The sequence below is a fragment of the Mustela nigripes genome, chromosome 14 (assembly GCF_022355385.1).
Source record: "Mustela nigripes isolate SB6536 chromosome 14, MUSNIG.SB6536, whole genome shotgun sequence".
Taxonomy (NCBI): Eukaryota; Metazoa; Chordata; class Mammalia; order Carnivora; family Mustelidae; genus Mustela; species Mustela nigripes.
Genome location: NC_081570.1, coordinates 23,487,850 through 23,506,829, shown reverse-complemented (window position 1 = coordinate 23,506,829; position 18,980 = coordinate 23,487,850). Strand labels below are relative to the sequence as shown.

Genomic DNA, 18,980 nt, shown 5'->3' with positions numbered 1-18,980 from the left:
GTCGCAGAGCTGCCAGAGCTCCTGATTGGTGGGCGGATGGGCAGTGGGCGGATGGGCAGTGGGCGGGGCCAAGGTGCTGCCCAGCCACCGGCCACGTGCTTCCTTGCAGTGCACGGCGTGTGGGAGGAGTGGGGCTCCTGGAGCCTGTGCTCCCGCAGCTGCGGGCGGGGGTCCCGGAGCCGGATGCGGACCTGCGTGCCCCCCCAGCACGGCGGCAAGGCCTGCGAGGGTCCCGAGCTGCAGACTAAGCTCTGCAGTATGGCTGCCTGCCCGGGTCAGTAGCGCCCGTGGGCTGCCAGGCGGGCGCTGCCCAGCCGGGTGGGGGTCGGGAGACCGAGGGGAGGCAGTCAGGTCCAGTGCCCTGCCCCTAGGGGCCCATGAACTTGAACCAAGCATGGGGAGACTGGCGAAGTGTACTGGCCAGCGTGGGAGGTGATGTGGCCCGGCCCAGACTTGGAGTTGGCACACTGCAACTCCATGGAAAGAAGGCTGCCCCTTTCCCTAAGTCCCGGGATACCCTTGCTGTTCGTCACCCTTTGGTGCTCATGGCTAGCCTGGCTGTGAGGCGACACAAATCTGGGCTTAAGAGTGGGCAGAGATCCAGAGGTATCCCTGGGGCCCATTTCCCTAACCAGGAGAGGGCAGGTGCCACCTTGGTGCTGAGTGCAGAGGGATCCTGTGTTCCTGGAGCTGGTGACAGGCAGGCAGGCCCAGGCCCAGGCACCACCTATTCACTGCAGCCCCCCTGCATCCACCCCTCTCCCCTGGGTCTGGCCTGGTTCAAATTGGAATGCTTAGCAGGATCTGCCTCCTCCTTGCCCCCACTGTTCGCCACGCCCCTTGCTCAACGGCCACCCCTGCTTGTGTCTCCCCATGCAGTGGAAGGCCAGTGGCTAGAATGGGGTCCCTGGGGCCCATGCTCCACCTCCTGTGCCAATGGGACCCAGCAGCGCAGCCGGAAGTGCAGTGTGGCAGGCCCAGCCTGGGCCACGTGTACAGGGGCACTCACAGACACCCGCGAGTGCAGCAACCTCGAATGCCCGGGTGAGTGCTCACTGCCAGGGCCGGGGGCAGGTGGCAACCCCGCCTCCGGGGGGGCGACTGGGGCCACTCATGCCCCTCCTCCTCCCGCAGCCGCGGATGGCAAGTGGGGGCCGTGGAATGCATGGAGCCTGTGCTCCAAGACGTGCGACACGGGCTGGCAGCGCCGCTTTCGCATGTGCCAGGCCTCAGGTGCACAGGGCTACCCCTGTGAGGGCACTGGAGAGGAGGTGAAGCCTTGCAGCGAGAAGAGGTGTCCAGGTATTGGTCGCAGGCCCCCCGGGAGGCTGAGGGGCAAGCCTGTGGGCCTGGCTGAGCCCCTACACTGCCCCCACAGCCTTCCACGAGATGTGCAGGGACGAGTATGTGATGCTGATGACATGGAAGAAGGCAGCTGCTGGCGAGATCATTTACAACAAGTGCCCCCCCAACGCCTCAGGTGAGGGCTGCGGTGGCTCTCCCCAAAGCCCCCACCCCTGCCCTTCCTGCTCACCCCCTTTTGCTGCTCCCACCCCCTGCCCGTTTGAGCCTAGGTGCTCGGGTGTGGAGTGAAGTGGGTAGGAGTCCAGCCCCCATGCCCAACCCCGTGTCCCGTCTTATCCCCCCTGCAGGGTCTGCCAGCCGCCGCTGTCTCCTCAGTGCCCAAGGCGTGGCATACTGGGGTCTGCCCAGCTTCGCCCGCTGCATCTCCCACGAATACCGCTACCTGTACCTGTCTGTGAGTGTGCCCCGTGGGGCTGGGGGGGCACAGGATCTGTCCCAGGCTCAGGCTGGGGGTGGAGGGAGCTTGCCTCCTGCTCTGGCCCATGTGCCTTGGCAGACATATGCTGTCTGGCTGTACCTCTGCCTGGTTGTGCCCCTCCTTGCCCAGAACACTCCTACTCACATCTTAAGGCCCAACCATCAAGTGTCTTCCCTTGTTCCTGGCACCTCCTTCTGTGCTCCTCTGGTCCCCCGAGCCTCCTGGTCATGAGGTGTCGTGAATGTTCATCGAAGTGTCTGTGTCCCCTTAGACTGAGGGCTCCTTAAAGGCAGGCACAAAGTTGGATTTATTTTTGTGTCCCCAGTGCCCAGCCCAGGAGGGCCTGCTGGGGGGGTAAGAATGTGGATAGCGAATGTGGCCTCTGTGTTGCATGTGTCTGACTGTATTTGGTACCTGTGTGTTTGCACTCAGAGCTCGTGTTTGAGAGAGAGAGTGATAGTGAGGGTGCGTTACACTTGGGAGCATGCCTGACCCCTCTGAGATGGGGAGGTGCCTCATCCCTGTGCCATGCTTGTCATCTTTTCTGTGCACATCTGAGCACCTCCATTTTCTAGCTATTTCTATTTCTGTCTTTTTCAAGTATCTTTAGGTCTTTTTCTTGGACTCTGTCTCCTATGAGCCCCTTTGAGCAGCTCTCTCTGACCTTTTCCCCCTCTCTCTCCCTCTTGGATGCAAGCAGTGGGTGGACCTGAGTGGGATGGGCCCATGGCCGGTCCCAGCTCCTGACCCCCTGGTGACAGCAGCCTGCTTGTCCCCCGCAGCTTCGGGAGCACCTGGCCAAGGGGCAGCGCATGCTGGCGGGCGAGGGCATGTCACAGGTGGTGCGCAGCCTGCAGGAGCTGCTGGCCCGGCGCACTTACTACAGCGGGGACCTGCTCTTCTCCGTGGACATTCTCCGGAACGTCACGGACACCTTCAAGAGGGCCACCTATGTGCCCTCGGCAGACGACGTGCAGGTGCCACCCTGCCCCACCAAAAGAAAGGAGGGCACCCTAGACTGAAGTGGGGGGTTGGGACCCCATGGCAGAGTCTGTGTTTGGGGTGGCAGGTGAAGCCACTGTCCCTGAGGCTGGTACCTTCTGACTCCTGTGGCTTTTGCCCCCAGCGCTTCTTCCAGGTGGTGAGCTTCATGGTGGACGCAGAGAACAAGGAGAAGTGGGATGACGCTCAGCAGGTGAGGGGCGGGGCTTGCAGCCCCCCTTCCCCCGCCCCACCCAGGACCCACCCCTGCCTGGGACCCTTATATATTCTCTGTCTCCAGGTATCCCCTGGCTCTGTGCACCTGCTGCGTGTCGTGGAGGACTTCATTCACCTGGTGGGCGATGCCCTCAAGGCCTTCCAGAGCTCTCTGATTGTCACAGACAACCTGGGTACCAGGAGGCAGGCTAGGGAGCCCGGGCTGGAGAAGGCAGAACCCAGGCTGCTCTGGGGGAGGGATGGTTTCTGCGGGACTCTTGCTACTTTTCTGTCTCTCTGGGTCCTCTCTTTCCTTCATTTAACCCCTTCTTTGTATCTCTGTCCCTGTCTTTTCTCCCCTTCTCCCTACCCCGACCCGGTTGTTTCTCTGTGCGTGTGTCCCCCACCCGCGTGTTTGTACCAACCTTGGTGTCTGCGTCTGCCTTCCTGGCATCTGTCTCTCCCCTTTCTGTTTCTTCTCCTGTGACTCTCCCGGCCGCCTCTGTCCCTCCATCTCTGGTGCCGGTTGCAGTGATCAGCATTCAGCGTGAACCGGTCTCGGCAGTGTCCAGTGACATCACATTCCCCATGCGCGGCCGCAGGGGCATGAAGGACTGGGTGCGGCACTCGGAGGACCGCCTTTTCCTACCCAAGGAGGTGCTCAGCCTCTCCTCCCCGGGGAAGCCAGCTGCCTCTGGCCCAGCGGGCAGCCCTGGCAGGGGGAGGGGCCCAGGAACCGTGCCCCCTGGCCCCGGCCACTCCCACCAGCGCCTCCTGCCGGCAGACCCCGAGGAGTCGTCCTCCTACTTTGTGATCGGTGCTGTTCTCTACCGCACGCTCGGCCTCATCCTGCCTCCCCCGAGGTGAGTCCCCGGGGAAGGATGGCTGTGGCCTCGCAGGTGAGAGAAGGACTGAGCCTGTGCTGGCCACGGGGAGCTCCCTCCGAAGCCTCCTGGACCTTGGTCACTGTTGCCTGGCTAGGGACATAGGGGCTCCCAGCGGCTTTATGGGGACTGGGGCTGTTGGACTGAGCTCTAGAGCTCATATGAAGTCCCGGGCCCCACTGAACTCTAGGCCTTTCCCGGGCTATGGCTCCCTGGTGGCCCCCTGCCCCTGATCTAGAGCACCTCCGGGGTTTTTTGCCTGGGTCTGGGCCCCATCGGCACGAGCTGACCTCAGTACCTGTCCCCAGACCCCCACTAGCCGTCACATCCAGGGTGATGACAGTGACTGTGCGGCCACCCACCCAGCCACCAGCTGAGCCCCTAATCACAGTGGAGCTCTCCTACATCATCAACGTGAGTGGGGGTCCAGACAGTAACCTCGGGGTACCCCATCGCAGGTAGCCAAAGCCCTGTCCGATGGCAGGCTGAACCTCTGGCCTGTGGGGGGTCTGCTGTGGCAGGATGGGTAGTAGTCTGGGGGAGCTCCCCACCCCATGCTACACTCGTGACTTCTGCTCCCAGGGCACCACGGATCCCCACTGCGCCAGCTGGGACTACTCCAGAGCGTGAGTTGGGTGGGGGCTCTGCTGGGGTCGGGGGTGCAGCTCTGGCACCTCTCTGTCAGGGGGCTGTCTCACCTGGAAGGCAAGAGAGTTCGCTGGGGCTGTCTTTGGCTGGAGGGGTCCAGGGTTCATCCTGGGGCTCCCAGCCACTGGCCTCACCCTGGATTTCCTCTAGCTCCGGGGGTGGGGCTGCAGAATTGGGCTGGGTATCACTCCACCTCTCCCCTGACTCCAGAGATGCCAGCTCAGGGGACTGGGACACCGAGAGCTGCCAGACGCTGGAGACACAAGCAGCCCACACTCGCTGCCAGTGCCAGCACCTGTCCACCTTTGCTGTGTTGGCCCAGCCGCCCAAGGACCTGGTGAGCAGGAGGGAGTTGCCTGGGCTGGATGGGTGGCAGGGGATGCTCCCGGGTTGCCAGGAACCATATGTGGCGGTGTCGGCGGGGACCTGGGTGATCCTGCACATGGGTCCGAGCAGATGCACTTGGGGAACTTCACACATAAGTCCGTGCCACTGGGAGGGTGCTCACAGGGATGACATGTGCCTGGGGGCAACTTCATGTGTGTACACACATGTACATGTCTGGTTGTATGTAGTAGAGCGTGGGTGACCCAGCCTAAATGCATGTCCGCGTGTGTGACTGTGTCTGCCCGTACACACATAGATGCTGCGGGGAGTTCCATCCCGTGTGTGAGTGTGGGTGAAGGTGTAGGAGCCCGTTGGTGCCAGACAGGGTGTGGGGAGGGGGCGGGCCCCCCTGCAGCTGCCCAGCCCTGTGCCCTCATGGACCACCTACTCATCTTCCCTAGACCCTGGAGCTGGCAGGCTCCCCTTCAGTCCCCCTCGTGATCGGCTGTGCCGTGTCCTGCATGGCGCTGCTCACCCTCCTTGCCATCTACGCAGCCTTCTGGAGGTAGGTGGGACGCTGGGCGGGGTGAGGCGGTGGGGGGTGGCCAGCCCTGACTTGGGCGCGGTGGCTAGCTCCTCTGTCCCTGCCTGCTGTGCCCTCTCAGGTTCATAAAATCCGAGCGCTCCATCATCTTGCTGAACTTCTGCCTGTCCATCCTGGCTTCCAACATCCTGATCCTCGTGGGCCAGTCCCGGGTGCTGAGCAAGGCAGGTGCAGGTCACGGGTGCCAGGGTGAGGGAGGAGTGAAAGGGCTGAGGGCAGAGAGCGCTTGCTGGGGACAGTGTGTGGCAGCGGTTTGTGAACACCCAAGCCCTGTGCTGGGGGAGGGACTGAGTGGGAAGGAGTGTGTGTGAGTGCACGTGGGGCCATTGGAGAGGGGTATGTACCTGCAGGGTGACTGTCCCTGTGCCTCTGGGAGCACGTCTGTGAGCTGAGCTCCCGTGCTCATGCATTGAGCCGCCTTGGGTCTGCGGGAGCCCAAGCAGGGCTTTTCATGCCACCTGCCTGTGGGTGACCTTGGCTGGCTGTCCCCTCTGCCCCCTCGACCGGCTCTGCGAAGCACCAGGCGCAGGCCCGTCTGGCTGTGACGTGGCAGTGGCTCCTGTCTGTCCCCTCCCTGCCAGCCCTGTCTGCGTGTGGGTGGCCTGCCCGCCCGCCTCCCGGATGTCGAGTGCTGTGTGCATGTCACCAGGCCCGTGTCGTGCTGTGTGTGGGTGCAGAGAGGCGGGGGTGCCTGACAGGGCTCTGTGGGGGGGGGGGTGGAACTCGGGTGGGCGGCCATGGCAGCGCCCAGTGGTGGATGTGGGAAGCCGGGCACCTCCCGCCCTGGTGGCTGCTCAGGGCCACTCACTCCCTCCCGTCTCCCTGCAGGGTGTCTGCACCATGACTGCCGCCTTCTTGCACTTCTTCTTCCTCTCCTCCTTCTGCTGGGTGCTCACGGAGGCCTGGCAGTCCTACCTGGCTGTCATTGGACGGATGCGTACCCGCCTCGTTCGCAAGCGCTTCCTCTGCCTGGGCTGGGGTGAGCAGGGCCTGTGCCGGACTCTGTCTCTGGGCTTTGGGGGCAGGAGCAACGGGACGGGGTCAGCTTTGGCCCTGGCCCTGCTCTCTGGGCTCAGGGTCAGCTGTGTTGGGGCTGGGAGGCTGAGAGGACGCCGAGAACCCGCAGCCATCTCTCTGTGGCCCTCCCCTGCTCCTCCAGGTCTGCCGGCCCTGGTGGTGGCTGTGTCTGTCGGCTTTACCCGCACCAAAGGATACGGTACATCCAGCTAGTACGTGGGCCTCCTGCGGTGGGCAGCAGGGCGATGAGTGGACCTGTTTGCGCATCACACTGGGCGTGGGGTATACTCAGGCCGCGGTCCTAGCCCCTGCCTGCTGTGCCTGGGGCAAAATGTTGCCTCTGAGCCTCTGTATCCCTGACTGTAGAAGGATATGCTGGGATTGGGGATAATCGCTAAGAACTGTTTAGCTCAGGGGTCAGACCATGGTGGGCTCAGGGCTGGGTCTTTGTTAGAGCGGAAACAGGCTCAGCAGGAGCCCAAGGCTCACTGTCACCCAGCTGGAGGCTCTGCCCCACCGACAGCCCAGGGCCACTGAGCGGTGGTGTGTCTGACGCCCCCTCTTTTCCCTCCACCCCAGCTGCTGGCTCTCCCTGGAGGGCGGCCTGCTCTATGCCTTTGTGGGCCCTGCAGCTGTCATTGTCCTGGTATGTGCCCCGTTAGCATCCCGGGAAGGGTGTGGCCTTAGGGGCTCTACCTTCTCCCTGCACTCCAGCTCCCACCTGGGGGTTTCCCTACCAGGAGGGCACCTGGTGATCCCGTCTCTCCCCCCACCCCTCACTGGGCCCCCAGGTGAATATGCTCATTGGGATCATCGTCTTCAACAAACTCATGGCACGTGATGGCATCTCCGACAAGTCCAAGAAGCAGAGGGCCGGGTAAGGGGGCTGCGACTTGGCCTTGTGGGAAACGGTGCAGGGAGGGCAGGCCGGGCCTCTCGGAGACTCAGGGCTTGCCGATGCAGCCGGGGCTCCCTGACCTTGGTGCATCAAGGGTGCAGGCAAGGTGGGCACCTGGAGTGCTCCACTGCATCCCCTCGCCCACCCTAACCCACCTCTTTCTCTCTCGTCTGCCCTCCCCCTCCCACCCCACTTGGGGCTCATGCTGCCCCGTCTCCTCCCGCTTCCCATGTGTCTTCCCCCCTCTCCCGTGTCTGTGCCGCCCCCGAGGTCGGAGCGGTGCCCCTGGGCCAGCCTGCTCCTCCCCTGCTCAGCGTGTGGAGCGGTCCCCAGCCCCCTGCTCAGCTCAGCCTCGGCCAGGAACGCCATGTTAGTTGTGCCCCCCGGGGGGGAGGGGGTGGGGGCGGGCGGGGGCAAAAGAAATGGGGGGCAGTGCCCATGGTTGGGGGGAGGAGGGATATCAGCCCAGTGCCCTGAAAAGCTTGCCCTGCCCTGCCAACTGCCACACACTCTCAAGGGCTTGGCACTGATGCAGCAAAGGGCAACGGGGAATGAATGTCTGTGCCTCTTGGAAAATGCTGGGTTCCTGTGCCCACCCCTTGCTCCCACCCCTGCCCCCCACTCCCAGCTTATGTATTATCCAGGCACAGCTGCAGAGCCCTCCTTACACCCCCCCAACCTACAGAGGCTTTTAGAATCTTAGGCCCTTAGAATTCTTGAGCTCATAGAACCTTAGAATGATAGAATCTTAGAGTAAGACAATCAGAAGCTAAGAATGTTAGAATGAGTGAATCATAGTCTTATCATTTGTCACAGAATCTGAGGTTTAGAATTTTAGAGGCATTGAATCTCACAATCAGTTGGGGGGACAGAGAATCTAACAGACGGAGAACTATTTCACCAACATAACCCCCGGAGGCGGAGAATCCTAAAATCAGAGCCACTTAAGAGCAGAATGAGTGAATGAATGAATGAATCCACAGGGGCCTTGGGCCCAACCTCCTCCTACCCAGGGCCAGAAATCCATCGGAGCTTCCCTGACCAGTGGGGGTCCAGCCTTATCTTGCACATCTCCTGGGTCAGGGAAGCTCACGGCTTCTGGAAGCAGCTGGCACCATCTCTGGGAAGCTGTGCGTGGTAGAAAGCTCCCTCTCCCTCGGGCTTCCGTCTGCCTCCCTGACCCAGTCTCTCAGAACTAGCAGTTAAAAGTCTGGGCTTTGGAGGCGGCCAGGCTGGGTCTGCATTCCAGCTCTGTCTCTCTCTCCCAGTTGGGCACACTCCAGTTTCCTCATCTGTAAATTGGGATAATAATCCCCATGCCTGTTTACTGGCGTTGTTTTGATCACAGTGTGAACTAATGTATGTAAATTGTTCAGTGTAGGGCCTGGCAGAGGATTGGTGGTTAATCAATGGTAGCTCTTATGACTGTGATTAGGCCCTTTCTGAGTCTTGGCTGCGCCCCCGGGGGCTGTGGAGACCACTGTGCCCGCCCCCTGCCAGGCTGAATAGCCCCCAGCTTTTCTTCCTAGGACAGGTCTTGGCCCCCTGCCCATCTCTCTGCCTTGTCCGGGGCTGTTCCCACCCCTGCCTGACTCTCCTGCCGGGGTGTTCACGAGGCAGAGTAGGCTGGGCGTGGCACCTGGCCCAGTAGGGCAATCTTGCCCTGCTGTGCCCACGTGGGCCCTAGCTGGTGAGGGTGGGCTGGCTCTGGGGCAGGGATGCCAGGGCGCGTCTGCCTCTTTCCTTGGCCATCCCTGCTCAAGGAGTGGGGTGTGTGTGTGTGGGTTTGGTCATGACCCCAGCTTTTCCGGCCAGCCCCAGCTATGCACTTTCTGCCCAGGGCTCTGAGCACCCCCCCACCCCCACCCTAGAGCCCGGCACAGCCTCCTTGAGGGGGAAGAGGCTCTGCTGCCCCGGGCCTGGGCCCATCCCCAAAGATGTGTGCGCTCATGTCCTCCGTGCTCTGACTGCTGGATCTCTGTGTCGGCCTGTCTCATGCTCTCTCCCTCCTGCGTCTGCTGTCTCTCCGCGTCCGGCCCCCTCCCGCCTCTCCTGGAATCTCTGGGGGTGCATCCCAGGCCTGTGATTCCGCGCAGATTGGGGCTGAAAGTCAACAGCATCTGCATTTGCCTCCCTCCCGGTCTTTTCTCCCATCCAGCTTTGTCCACTTGCTCGGTCTCCATGCCCGGAGGCTGGCCCTGGCTCTGGCTGAGCCCGCCTTCTCCACCCCTCCCACCTCTCCTCCGACGCGCTCTGGCACCCGCTGCAGCCCTTCGCTCTGTCTCTGGTCTCTGTCTCTCTGCCGTGGGCTCCTGGCCTCTGTCTGCTTGGGGACATGGCTGAGGTCTTGGAGTTTGGCCCTCTGCCAATCTTGGGCGTTTTACGGGCCCCAGGCCGAGTGCGGACCTGGACTCAGCAGCCCCGTCCCCGGAGGGTCACTCTGATGGGCCCTCTGCTGCCGTTCTCAGGGCCTCGCTCTGGAGCTCCTGCGTGGTGCTGCCGCTGCTGGCGCTCACCTGGATGTCGGCCGTCCTGGCCATGACAGACCGGCGCTCCGTCCTCTTCCAGGCTCTCTTCGCGGTCTTCAACTCCGCGCAGGGTTTCGTCATCACTGCGGTGCACTGCTTCCTGCGCCGGGAGGTGGGGCTGGGCTTCTCCCCGCCCCTTCCCATCCGCCTCACCTGTGCGGACGGGGCGGAGCCAAGCCCCAAGGTTTGGGGAGGGGGTCGCTCCTAGCTGGGTGCGGAAGTCGGTTTCCTGAGGAGGTCTTGACCTTGGCCTTTGGGCCTTTGAGGCTCCTTCTCCCCTCTGACCTTCCCCTACCCTGGGTGTACTTCTTTTCTTCCACACCCACCTGGGTGCCTGGGGTGGGAGGCACAGCCAACTGTGGCCAGGGGGCCTGTGGTGGCCTGAAGCCCAGCGGGTGCCCGCTGCCCCCAGGTCCAGGACGTGGTGAAGTGCCAGATGGGCGTGTGCCGGGCGGATGAAAGTGAAGACTCCCCGGACTCCTGTAAGAACGGGCAGCTGCAGATCCTGGTGAGCGAGGAGGCCGAGCAAAGCAGGCTGTGGGTGGGATCTGAGGATGCTCCCCGCTCCTGTCCTCCTGCCCGGGGATGAGAGACAGGGAGGGAACAGAGACCCGGTCTGAGTCAGGCCCAGTCACTGACAGCTTGGTGGCATCGGGCAGGTCTTTTCCCCTCTCAGTTTTCCCACCTGTTGGGTGAGGCTGGAGAAGACCCTGTCTGGGGCCCCTCTGGGCTCTGTCAGGCAATGTGCCAAGGGCAGCCCCTCTGGGTGGCTGGGGAGGGGCGAGTCCCCTCTCCCCCCACCCTGATACATGGATCCTCTCTCCGCCCATCTGCTCTGTTCCTCTCTGCCTATAGTCAGACTTTGAAAAGGATGTGGATCTGGCCTGTCAGACAGGTGAGTCTGCCTGAGAACCGAGAATGGCCCCTGAGAGTGGGCAGGAAGGGAGGGCCTGTTAACGGTCTTGTTGTGGAGTTTAGTTAGAGAGCCTGAAGTTGGAGTCAAAGCTGTGAACACCACTTACTGTGTGACTTTGGGCAAAGGGCTTACTTCTTGGAGCCTTAACTGAATTAGGGGACATCAAATGCCCAGCAGGATGGTTGGTATGCAGTGGTTGTCACGTTGTATCATTTCCATGCTTCGTACCAGAATCCACTTTCCACTTCTGGCTCCTGGGGAGGAGCTACCAGGCCAAGGCAGGGAAAGGAGCAAGGCCATTTTGACAGTCTTGGGGCTATGGGGGTCAGAGGTCAGGACTTGCACTGGGAGCTGACCTGTGGGAGCTAGGTCTTGGCTTCATCCCTTGCCCTGCCTTGCTGTGGGGCCCTGGGCCGGTCTGACCCCTCTTCATAACCCATCTGGTATGTGAGAGAGCGCTTCCTGCCTAGCCATCTCTCCAGGACCCAGTTTCCTCTCCTTGGACTCAGTCCAAGCTCAGGGGCTTGGAACCCACTCAACCTGGGCCAGGGCATCGGGGACCCCTCCTCCTTAGGACTTACCTCTCTCCCACTCCTGCCCTCAGTTCTGTTCAAGGAGGTCAACACTTGCAACCCATCTACCATCACGGGCACACTCTCCCGCCTGTCCTTGGACGAGGATGAGGAGCCCAAGTCCTGCCTCGTGGGTCCTGAGGGCGGCCTCAGCTTCTCACCGCTTCCCGGGAATATCCTGGTGCCCATGGCGGCCTCGCCAGGGCTGGGGGAGCCCCCGCCCCCGCAGGAGGCCAACCCCGTGTACATGTGTGGTGAAGGTGGCCTGCGGCAGCTGGACCTCACATGGCTGCGGCCCGAGCCGGGCTCCGAGGGGGACTACATGGTGCTGCCCCGGCGGACTCTGAGCCTGCAGCCCGGCAGCGGGGGCGGAGCTGGCGAAGAACCCCCAAGGGCCCGGCCCGAGGGCACCCCTCGGCGCGCTGCCAAGACGCTGCCCCACCCTGAAGGCTACCCCAGCTTCCTGTCTGTGGACCACTCAGGCCTGGGGCTGGGCCCTGCCTATGGGTCCCTACAGAACCCCTACGGGATGACCTTCCAGCCACCCCCACCGACGCCCAGTGCCCGCCAAATACCTGAGCCAGGGGAGCGCAGCCGGACCATGCCCCGTACTGTGCCAGGCTCCACCATGAAGCTGGGCTCCTTGGAGGTGAGGGGCCGTAGGGCGTGGGGTGGGTTGGAGGAGGCCTGCCCCCATGTGCCCCAGATGACGTCTAAGTAGCAGGTAGCAGCCAGGGAGGGACAGCAGGCACTGCCCCCTGCCAAGCGGCTCCTTTGTACCAAGTGGCTGGGAGTGTGTACACCATGCCTTTCTTCCTCGGTGTGTGCTCCCACCGGTACAAGGGAATCCTGGCTTCTCTGGACTCAGATGGGCTGGGACTCCGTGTGCGGAGGGCGCACCTTTCATGCTTTCCTGATTGCTTCAGTTCCTCCTTTGGGGTGACCAATTAGGATGGGTCTTCCTTGGAGGGGTGCAGTGTTGGGTTGTTAGGGAAGCCACATCAGGGACTGGGAGCCCAGGTCGCTGAGTCTGGCAGGTTTGAGTTTGGATCCAGGCACTACCAATCAGCCGTGAGGTCCCGAGTGTCATCTCTCTCTGAGCCTCAGTCTCCTTATTTGTAAAGAGGGCAGCCTCTTTGTAGAGTTGTTCTGAGGACTAACTGAGTGGTATAAACGTTTGTCTCTGTGTGGAGCAAGTAGAAAGTGCTAGATAATTGGAAACTGATGCTGTTAACATCCCTGAAATCAGCCTCAGGCACTGGCCCTAGGCCTCTGGTCCTTGACCCTTCCTGAAAAAAGCCCCTGAGAAAAGCCTCTCTTCCTGAGAAAAGCCCCTTTGTCTCCCTGCCTGTGTGTTTTCTGTGGATGCCCCACCTTCCCTCCAGCTTCCTCAGGGAATTACTGGGAACAAGCAGGTGACAAGCAGTGAGCCACTGTAGAACTCTAGGACATTCTAGAACTCCGGAGGGATGATGGAAACACAGATAAGGACGGGCCGGAGTCACAGCTCAGACACCGTAGGCTGCTCGTGTTTGGCCTCCGACATCTCTCCTCATCCTCCGCACAAAGGAAATTAAGTTAGCAGCTAGAGGTTTGCAAGTTTAGTTTCTCTCCCAAAAATGTTTCTTGAACATTTGGTGCCTGCTCCTGCTGCAGATGGCAGAAACAGGAAGGCATAACAAAGACAATACGACACCAGAGCCAGGGAGGAGCTCGGTCGGCATCACGGCAGGTTTTGTTCTGTGGACACCTGCCCAGGGCTGGGCCACGGAGGAGGGGCCAGTTTTGGGCTCTGTGTGTGGGAGGTAGCAATAAATGTGGCGGTGTCTTGAGGGGTCAAGGATGACGTCCAGGATTCTGGTGCAGACAACTGCAGTGGAGTGGAGGCGGAGGAATGGGTTTAGGGTGGGGAATTTGGAGTTTTTTTAGTTGGGCACAGCTGTGTGTGTGGTGCCTGTGGGCAACAGGGGACAGGAAGAGATGTCCTGCTGCCTCCAGAAAGAGAGACGTGGCCAGAACGGGGAGGGCACACACGTGGTGGTGCTTGGTCAAGGTCACGAGAAGGTCTAGGGCTGAGCATGGAGGGCCTCATGCAGGGGAAGCCAGGGATGGTGGGAAGACCAGGAGGGCGTGGTGTCATGGAGGCCAGTAGCGATGATCATGTCTGCTGGGCCCAGGACTTAGGAAATCTTAGCTGGTGGTCTTAGCATCATCCCTGAGGGCCTTGGGGGAAGTCCCTTCCCTTCCCCAGACCCCAGTTTCCCCAGGGTAACCCGGGACAGTTTACCTACTCTCATGAGTACTCCTGGTGCCAACACTAAGACTCTAAGGCCTCATCCTTGAACAGCATTGTACACTGCATAGATCCATAGGGCCTTGAACGTGCTCTTGGGCAAGTGAGGGGCTGGAGGGGTGCAGAGGCCAGGGGGGTAAGACCTGGTTTGTCAGCAAGGCGGGGTCCAAGGAAGAACTGAATACTGAGTCCTTGTGTTCACGGGGCAAGTGGAAGGTTCCAAGAGTGGGGGTGCCTGCAGCTGGCAGAGAATGGGGCAAGATGGGGTGAAAGGTAGAGTCTGGGGCCCAGAGGAGGATGGTCTGCTTTGTGATCCCATGTAAAAATCCATGTCTCGGTGACACTGGGCTGGGGTGTCTGGGGTGTGTCTGCCTGCAGGTCTGGGTGTGTGCGGGCCTTGCAGGAGCGGTGGGAGTACGAGGCTGCGGTGGGGTCACACCTCAGCTCCTCATCCCCTAGGCCTCTGTCCTGTTGCTCTAGTCCCAAGGGCTCCCCGTAAGAGCTCCTGGCTCCTGGGCCCCGGGCTGGCAGGGGGGTGTGAGGGCAGATGTGGAGTACCAGGGCTCCTGCTCTAAAGCCCCCGCGTGCCGTTAAAACACTTTCTTCTCCTTCACTGTCTCCTTGTTGCTCCCTCCCAGCGAAAGAAGTTACGATATTCAGACCTGGACTTTGAGGTAAGTGGTGCATGTGTATGTGTGAGTGTGTGTGAGTGTGTGCATGTGAGTGTGTTGGGGGGCATCTGTCCATGGTGTCTGTCCCCAGAGGGTCCATTCCTAACATGAGCCAAAGTCTCACTGCAGAGCCTGACCCAAGGACCCCAAGCACATGGCTTCCGTGGGCATCTTCCTACCATCCCCCAATCCGAGCCCAAGCTCAGAGCTGAGAAGTTGAGGGAGAGCGGGGCCTTGTCCTAGGGGGCCAGCGGCAGGCAGAGATGTGGAGTGCCAGGATGCTGGGGAGCAGGGGTAGGGGCTAGTTCACCGTGCCGCCCGGTGCAGTCCCTTCCCCCTCCTCTGACCCCCTGTGGCTCCCAGAAGGTGATGCACACCCGGAAGCGGCACTCGGAACTCTACCACGAGCTCAACCAGAAATTCCACACTTTCGACCGTTACCGCAGCCAGTCCACAGCCAAGGTGAGGGCTCCTCCTGAGTGTTCCCTGTCCACAGCTCCGGGCCCATCCCGACACAGGGCCCCCCAGGGTCAGACCTGGACCCGTGGCCCCCGTTGCAGAGGGAGAAGCGGTGGAGTGCGTCCTCAGGTGGGACAGCCGAGTGGAGCATGTCTAGTATAAGTCCCCAGGCTGGGTCAGAGTCAGGGTCAGGCGGGCTCTGAGGAGCTTCTTCCCTCCCAGCCCTCCTCCCCTTCCTGGGCAACTTCAGCCCGCCCCACCAAGGGCCTACCCATGGCATAAGTGAAAGTTCTGGGGCTGCCTGGGCATGGGGAGCCTTGCTGGGGCTCCGGCAGGATCTCGAGGAGGATGGGAACACAGAAGACATGACCCTAGGGGCCTCTCAGTGCACAGGGCTCATTCCTCCAGCCCTGGAGCCAAGCAGATCTGGGTCGGAACTCTACTCAGGCGCCTGGATGCTGGGAAACTTTGGGCTTTTCTGGCCCTCTCTGGGCCTCCTCCACTTGTCCTGCCCAATGACGAGCGAGAGGGTATGGGCCCATCTCCAAGGGTCCTTCCCACTGCCTCTCACAGGAAAAGCCCAGTCCTGGGGAGCATCCCGGCCTGTCCCAACAGCGGAGACACCAGAGCTGGAGCACCTTCAAGTCGATGACGTTGGGCTCACTTCCCCCCAAGCCCCGAGAACGGCTGGGCCTGCACCGAGCAGCCGCCTGGGAGCCCGCAGAGCCACCTGATGGTGACTTCCAGACAGAGGTGTGAGTGCACACCGGACTGCCCACTGCGTATAAATATATATATCTCTCTATTTTCACACTCCACTTTGGAACCACCCAGGAGCCGGCGCCCCCTCCCCTCTCCCGAGGGCTGGGCAGGGAGGCGCAGTGGACTCAGCCAGGCTGGGGGAGCCAGACACGGCATGGCCTGGGGGGGGGCCAGGGCCCTTCCCTGTTTCTCAGAGGCCCCCCATCATCACCCCAGCTGTCTGTCCCTGTCCCGGGCTGGGGAGGGGGGAGGGAAACTTTGTCGGGAATAAACTTCACTCTGTGGATTTTGCTGCTGAGCTGTTTGCTTCCCGCGGCTGAAGGCCCAGCCCTGGGACCCCAATTTTATTCCCCTGTCTCCTTGGTTCACCTCACTGGGTCTTTTCAAATTGTATAATGGGGTCAGGCCTACCCTGACTGGGAGGGGGCACCTGGGCTCTGACTCTGTCTTTGCCCCTGACTCCCTGGGTGACCTTGGGCACATCCTGTCTCCTGTCAGGGCCTGGGTTGGGGTAAGCAGATTGGGAATGTGGGAGGGGGCCCCTGGCAGCTGGCCTTCCCCCTTGGCTGTGATGGTCATGGTTGCTATTCCCTGGGACTCACAGGCCAGACTGCCAGGGCTGGAGCCAAGACAGAGCTTAGTGACCTTGGTTTCTGTGAAATAGGGCTGGTAATAGTACCCACCTCACAGGGTTGTTGAGAGGATGAGGCATCTTAACCCGAGCAAAGCGCTGAGCGAGTGCCTGGCGTGGGAGACACTTCTAAAGGCTTTTATCTATTATCTCTTGGCACTTGGTCTCGAGCTGTGCTCTGTGCTAGGAGCTTCGGACACACAACCCCTGATCCCTCAGAATAACTGGAAGGTTTTAGGTCTGTGGGTGGGAATACGAGGTCAGAATTGGGAAGTGACTTGCTCAAGGCCACTATCAGAGTCAGAGCTGGGAGTTGCAGCCCAGGCTCGGTGGGCAGTGGAGCCGCCTGCCTCCATCTTTATCAGCCTCCCCCTGACAGGACAGGAAGCTAGAGCTCAGCTCCCTGGGACCTGAGCTTCCTGGCTGGGGGCGCGGCAGGGCGCTGGATGGCCATGGAGCCTCAGGGTCTAGGGCTCAGGGTGGGTGTAGAGGGGAGGGGCCCGAGGTCCGGGGTGGGAGGCTTGTGCTGGGGTGTATTCCTCTCACACCGGAGTGGATGGTGGCACCCAGGAAGAAGAGTTGTAGGATTGGCACATGGAAATGTCTTAGAGGGTGGGCATTGGTGCTCCGATGGTCAGGCAGCATTGTGAGCAGGGGCCGCAGGGGTGGCTGCTGGCCTGGTCATTCAGCAGCACAGGCACTCCTGGGCCACTCTCCAGGGACCCAGTCTCAGGATGGTTGACCCTTCAGAGGGAGGGGTTAGGTGCTGTGGGAGCCTAGGGGGAAGGGGGGGAGAAGGGGGAAGGGACTGGCTGCTGCGGCAGGGGTCACAGCTAAAAGCCTCTGGAGGAGGGGCTGGCCACAAGGTCCAGGCTCCCCCAGTCTTCTCTGAATCTTTCCTGCTGTGGGCCTGGTCAGAGGAGCAGCAGCAGAGCCCTCAGACCTGTGCCTCTAGGCCCTGGGCTTTTCCAGGCCTCCCTGCCACCCCCGCCCCCGGCAGCCCAGGCACGCACAGGGCACAAGGTTCTCTCAGGAACGACCTCATTTGAGACTTCAAGGTAGGTACCGTGACTCCCCCATTTGACAGATAAGAAAATCAGGGCTCAGAGAGGGGACATGACTTTCCCAAACATAGATCTTGTAAGTGACTATACTGGGGCCTGTGGCTGTGAGGGGCAGACTTTTGATCCCAGCCAGCCTGCATAAAAGGGAACTTTGTTCACTCAGGAGTTGCAAGCTGCAGGGAAGATAGCGGTGGGCATGTGTGGCTGTCCATAGGTCTTGGGACCCAGGGTGAGAGTGCTTCCAGATGTTCTGTCCCTTATAGCTGCTCTGTGTCAGCTTCATTCTTTTAGGCAAGCATCCTCACTGCCCCCAACTAGGCTTCCTAGCTCCCGTCACTGGCTTTGCCCCCAGAGAGGATGAAACTTTCTTTTAAATTCCAATCAGAATCTCCTCAAGGAAGGGCTGTGTATGGCCCAGGTAGAGGTTGGGGTGCTGTGATGGAAGCGGTTGGCATAAACAAAGGCCCTGGTCTTGACCTTGGACCAGCAGTGCCAAACACCACCCCCTGCCCACAGCCATGGGCCAGGCTTTCCTTTGAGCTACCACCTAGTGCCTTCTCAGTGTCTTTCCTATATTCCTATCTCCTTTCTTCCTGGCCCTGGGCTTCACTGGCCACCAGGGGTTTCTCTGGGGCTGAGCTGCCGTGCACTTTCCCCTCCCCTCGTGTGGTTTCTTGATGTGCATCTGGATTAAGGCAGCTTAGTATTCACCTTGTTGATTCTGCTCAAGCAGCAACCACAGCTGCAGCGAAGAAGCTCCTGAGGCAGGAGACTCACATCTGTGAGCTTTCCTGGGCTGAGGCTCTGTGCTTCTTGGCCCCACAGTCCTCACTCCCCCAGGCACTGCCTAGCAGCGGCAGGTGTGACCAGGCCCTACCAGCCTTGAGTTTCCTTATCTGTAGGCTGTTAGCCCTTCTTTTAGGGCTGATAGCAATCAACCTGTCGTTTCTTTCCTGTACTTGAATCTCTCTGCTCATCATCCTCCTTATTCTCTCTGCCTCCTGTCTCCAGGATTTTGTCCATCTGGCCTGCCCATTGCCCTGCCCAGAAGCCTCCTGGAGATCCTAGAATTAGCCTAGAATGCAAGGCTCTGGGTGATGTGACCCTTGTCTACCTCTCCTAACCTCTCACCTCTGTGCCTAGGCACAGAGAACTCCCTCCTGCTCGCACTGGCAAATCCCTTCACCCTTCTAGATCCAGCCCAAGTGGCCCATCTATGAAGCCATCCCTGATCTCCCCATCTCAGCCCTGGCACACACTTTCACTGTCACATTGCTCACAGAACTGGTGATATTTATGTTGATGTGGTTCGTGTTTGTGAGCTCAGTCGAGGGCTCCAGAGTAGGCATCAGCAGATCTTTACTGACTGAACAGAGGGAATGCATAAACCAGTGTTGGTTTCCTAATCTGCAGAATGGAGATATCGATAATCCCTACCCAGCCTTCCTCGCTGGTATTATTCCTGGGGAGCATTTGCCGGTGACATGTACACAGTACCAGGCCCAGAGGGGAGCCGGGGTGCTGTCCAGGGTGCTGAAAGGGACATGCCGCCTCCCAAGAGATAGAACAGCCCCAGAGGCTCAGCCAAGTTCAGCTGCAGCTTCCCTTGCCTTCTGGGCCATGGCAGGGTCATGGGTGAGCAGACCAGCCCTACCTTTGTAAGAACAGACCCTGGGACAATGTCCAACAAGAAAATGAAATTTACATATGCAATTGTAAATTTCAA

General features: G+C 60.6%; 1 protein-coding gene across 10 annotated transcripts in view; it reads left to right on the top strand.

The window, feature by feature from the left end:
* ADGRB2 (adhesion G protein-coupled receptor B2) overlaps positions 1–15,849 on the top strand; it is a 36,605-nt gene extending 20,756 nt beyond the window's left edge. For 2 of the 10 annotated variants that reach the window (XM_059376985.1, XM_059376981.1), the window contains 26 exons: positions 110–274; positions 880–1,044; positions 1,135–1,302; positions 1,379–1,480; positions 1,653–1,759; positions 2,566–2,760; positions 2,910–2,978; positions 3,066–3,174; positions 3,513–3,843; positions 4,173–4,278; positions 4,447–4,490; positions 4,723–4,849; positions 5,301–5,404; positions 5,505–5,607; positions 6,272–6,422; positions 6,603–6,672; positions 7,040–7,106; positions 7,252–7,337; positions 7,629–7,727; positions 9,827–9,998; positions 10,299–10,394; positions 10,742–10,781; positions 11,407–12,023; positions 14,306–14,341; positions 14,702–14,800; positions 15,371–15,849. In XM_059376985.1, coding sequence (XP_059232968.1) covers positions 110–274; positions 880–1,044; positions 1,135–1,302; positions 1,379–1,480; positions 1,653–1,759; positions 2,566–2,760; positions 2,910–2,978; positions 3,066–3,174; positions 3,513–3,843; positions 4,173–4,278; positions 4,447–4,490; positions 4,723–4,849; positions 5,301–5,404; positions 5,505–5,607; positions 6,272–6,422; positions 6,603–6,672; positions 7,040–7,106; positions 7,252–7,337; positions 7,629–7,727; positions 9,827–9,998; positions 10,299–10,394; positions 10,742–10,781; positions 11,407–12,023; positions 14,306–14,341; positions 14,702–14,800; positions 15,371–15,556 — 3,614 coding nt within the window. In that variant the 3' untranslated portion in view covers positions 15,557–15,849. Of the gene's footprint in view, positions 1–109; positions 275–879; positions 1,045–1,134; positions 1,303–1,378; positions 1,481–1,652; positions 1,760–2,565; positions 2,761–2,909; positions 2,979–3,065; positions 3,175–3,512; positions 3,844–4,172; positions 4,279–4,446; positions 4,491–4,722; positions 4,850–5,300; positions 5,405–5,504; positions 5,608–6,271; positions 6,423–6,602; positions 6,673–7,039; positions 7,107–7,251; positions 7,338–7,628; positions 7,728–9,826; positions 9,999–10,298; positions 10,395–10,741; positions 10,782–11,406; positions 12,024–14,305; positions 14,342–14,701; positions 14,801–15,370 lie in introns of those variants that run through there. The other 8 variants (XM_059376990.1, XM_059376986.1, XM_059376989.1 and 5 more) reach the window with 6 other exon arrangements.
* Positions 15,850–18,980: the final 3,131 nt, after the last annotated feature.